The sequence below is a fragment of the Penaeus monodon genome, chromosome 28 (genome assembly GCF_015228065.2).
Source record: "Penaeus monodon isolate SGIC_2016 chromosome 28, NSTDA_Pmon_1, whole genome shotgun sequence".
Lineage (NCBI taxonomy): Eukaryota > Metazoa > Arthropoda > Malacostraca > Decapoda > Penaeidae > Penaeus > Penaeus monodon.
Window position 1 is genome coordinate 39,436,156 of NC_051413.1, and position 1,053 is coordinate 39,437,208.

At 45.6% G+C, this 1,053-nt stretch overlaps 1 protein-coding gene across 1 annotated transcript in view; it reads left to right on the plus strand.

Moving 5' to 3' along the window:
- The first annotated feature begins 408 nt into the window (after positions 1-408).
- Positions 409-1,053, plus strand: part of LOC119591214 (neuropeptide-like protein 31) — a 2,626-nt gene continuing 1,981 nt past the window's right edge. Inside the window, exons 1-3 of the mRNA XM_037939926.1 lie at positions 409-475; positions 578-619; positions 838-984. Of these exons, the coding sequence (XP_037795854.1) occupies positions 409-475; positions 578-619; positions 838-984 (256 nt within the window). The remainder of the gene's footprint in view (positions 476-577; positions 620-837; positions 985-1,053) is intronic.

Genomic DNA, 1,053 nt, shown 5'->3' on the forward strand with positions numbered 1-1,053 from the left:
GTGCAGCAGAAGCAACAAAAATCCTTGTATCCGTGTTTTTTCGGTTGTGAGTGAGTCCTGAGCTTTTCCGAAGGACACGGGGGGAAGCCGGCGTGTCTTTTCTTCTTATAAAGGATCCAGGACACACACCCCGTCGCCAGTGCTTTGTCCTGTTTCCTCCCAGCAACTTTTTCTGGAAACTCTGCAAATTCTGGGACTCCTGAAGCCTCTGCAACATTTGTGAATTCTACAACCATGGTCTGAATCGTGATAATATGTTCATTTGTTATGGAGAACGTGGAGTGATATGAGCTGTTCAAAGCATGTGAACCAAATTTACTTTTGTTTCCTGCAATGTTGATGATTTGTAAATGAGCACTTCTCGTAAAGCAAATATATTCCTTCTGCATTTTGTAGTGGTCGCTTAAGATGGTCGTCGCTGTGCTCGCCCTGCAGTTGCTCTGTGCCTGTCACGGGAGCGCTGGCCATTACGGTGGTATGCAACTCGTGCTCGCTATCTTCAGATTTATTTGAATGAAAAAACAAAAAAGAATGGAGTCATTGGTTATTCTTCTGATCTATTTTTCACTTCCAACAGGTGGTTATGGTGGCCACACGGTCGTTGTAAGGAGGGGTTACGGTGAGTGAACCGAAGGCCTTTTCGCTCTTCAATACACCATCCCCTTCTTCAGGCAATGGTGCATTGCTATTCATACATCTATATATAGCCACCAATCTGTCTATCTTTATCTGTCCACACACACGCACACATCAATTATCTGCCCTCATATATTCACACATATTTTTAAAAAGATGTCGCAGCACAAAACACAACGCGTTATTTTGCTTCCCCTAAAGGTGGCGGGTATGGTGGTCATGGCGGCATAGGAGGTCTTGGCGTATTCGGCGGCCATGGCGGTTTCAGCGGGTATGGTGGCTATGGCGGTCTTTATGGTGGTGGTTATGGTGGCCTCGGAGGCTATGGCGGTTATGGCGTTGGATATGGTGAGTGATGTTTTGCTTCCCGTTGAGAAAAGGTCGGCAAAAGGTATTGTATTTCTTTCAAGATTTGTG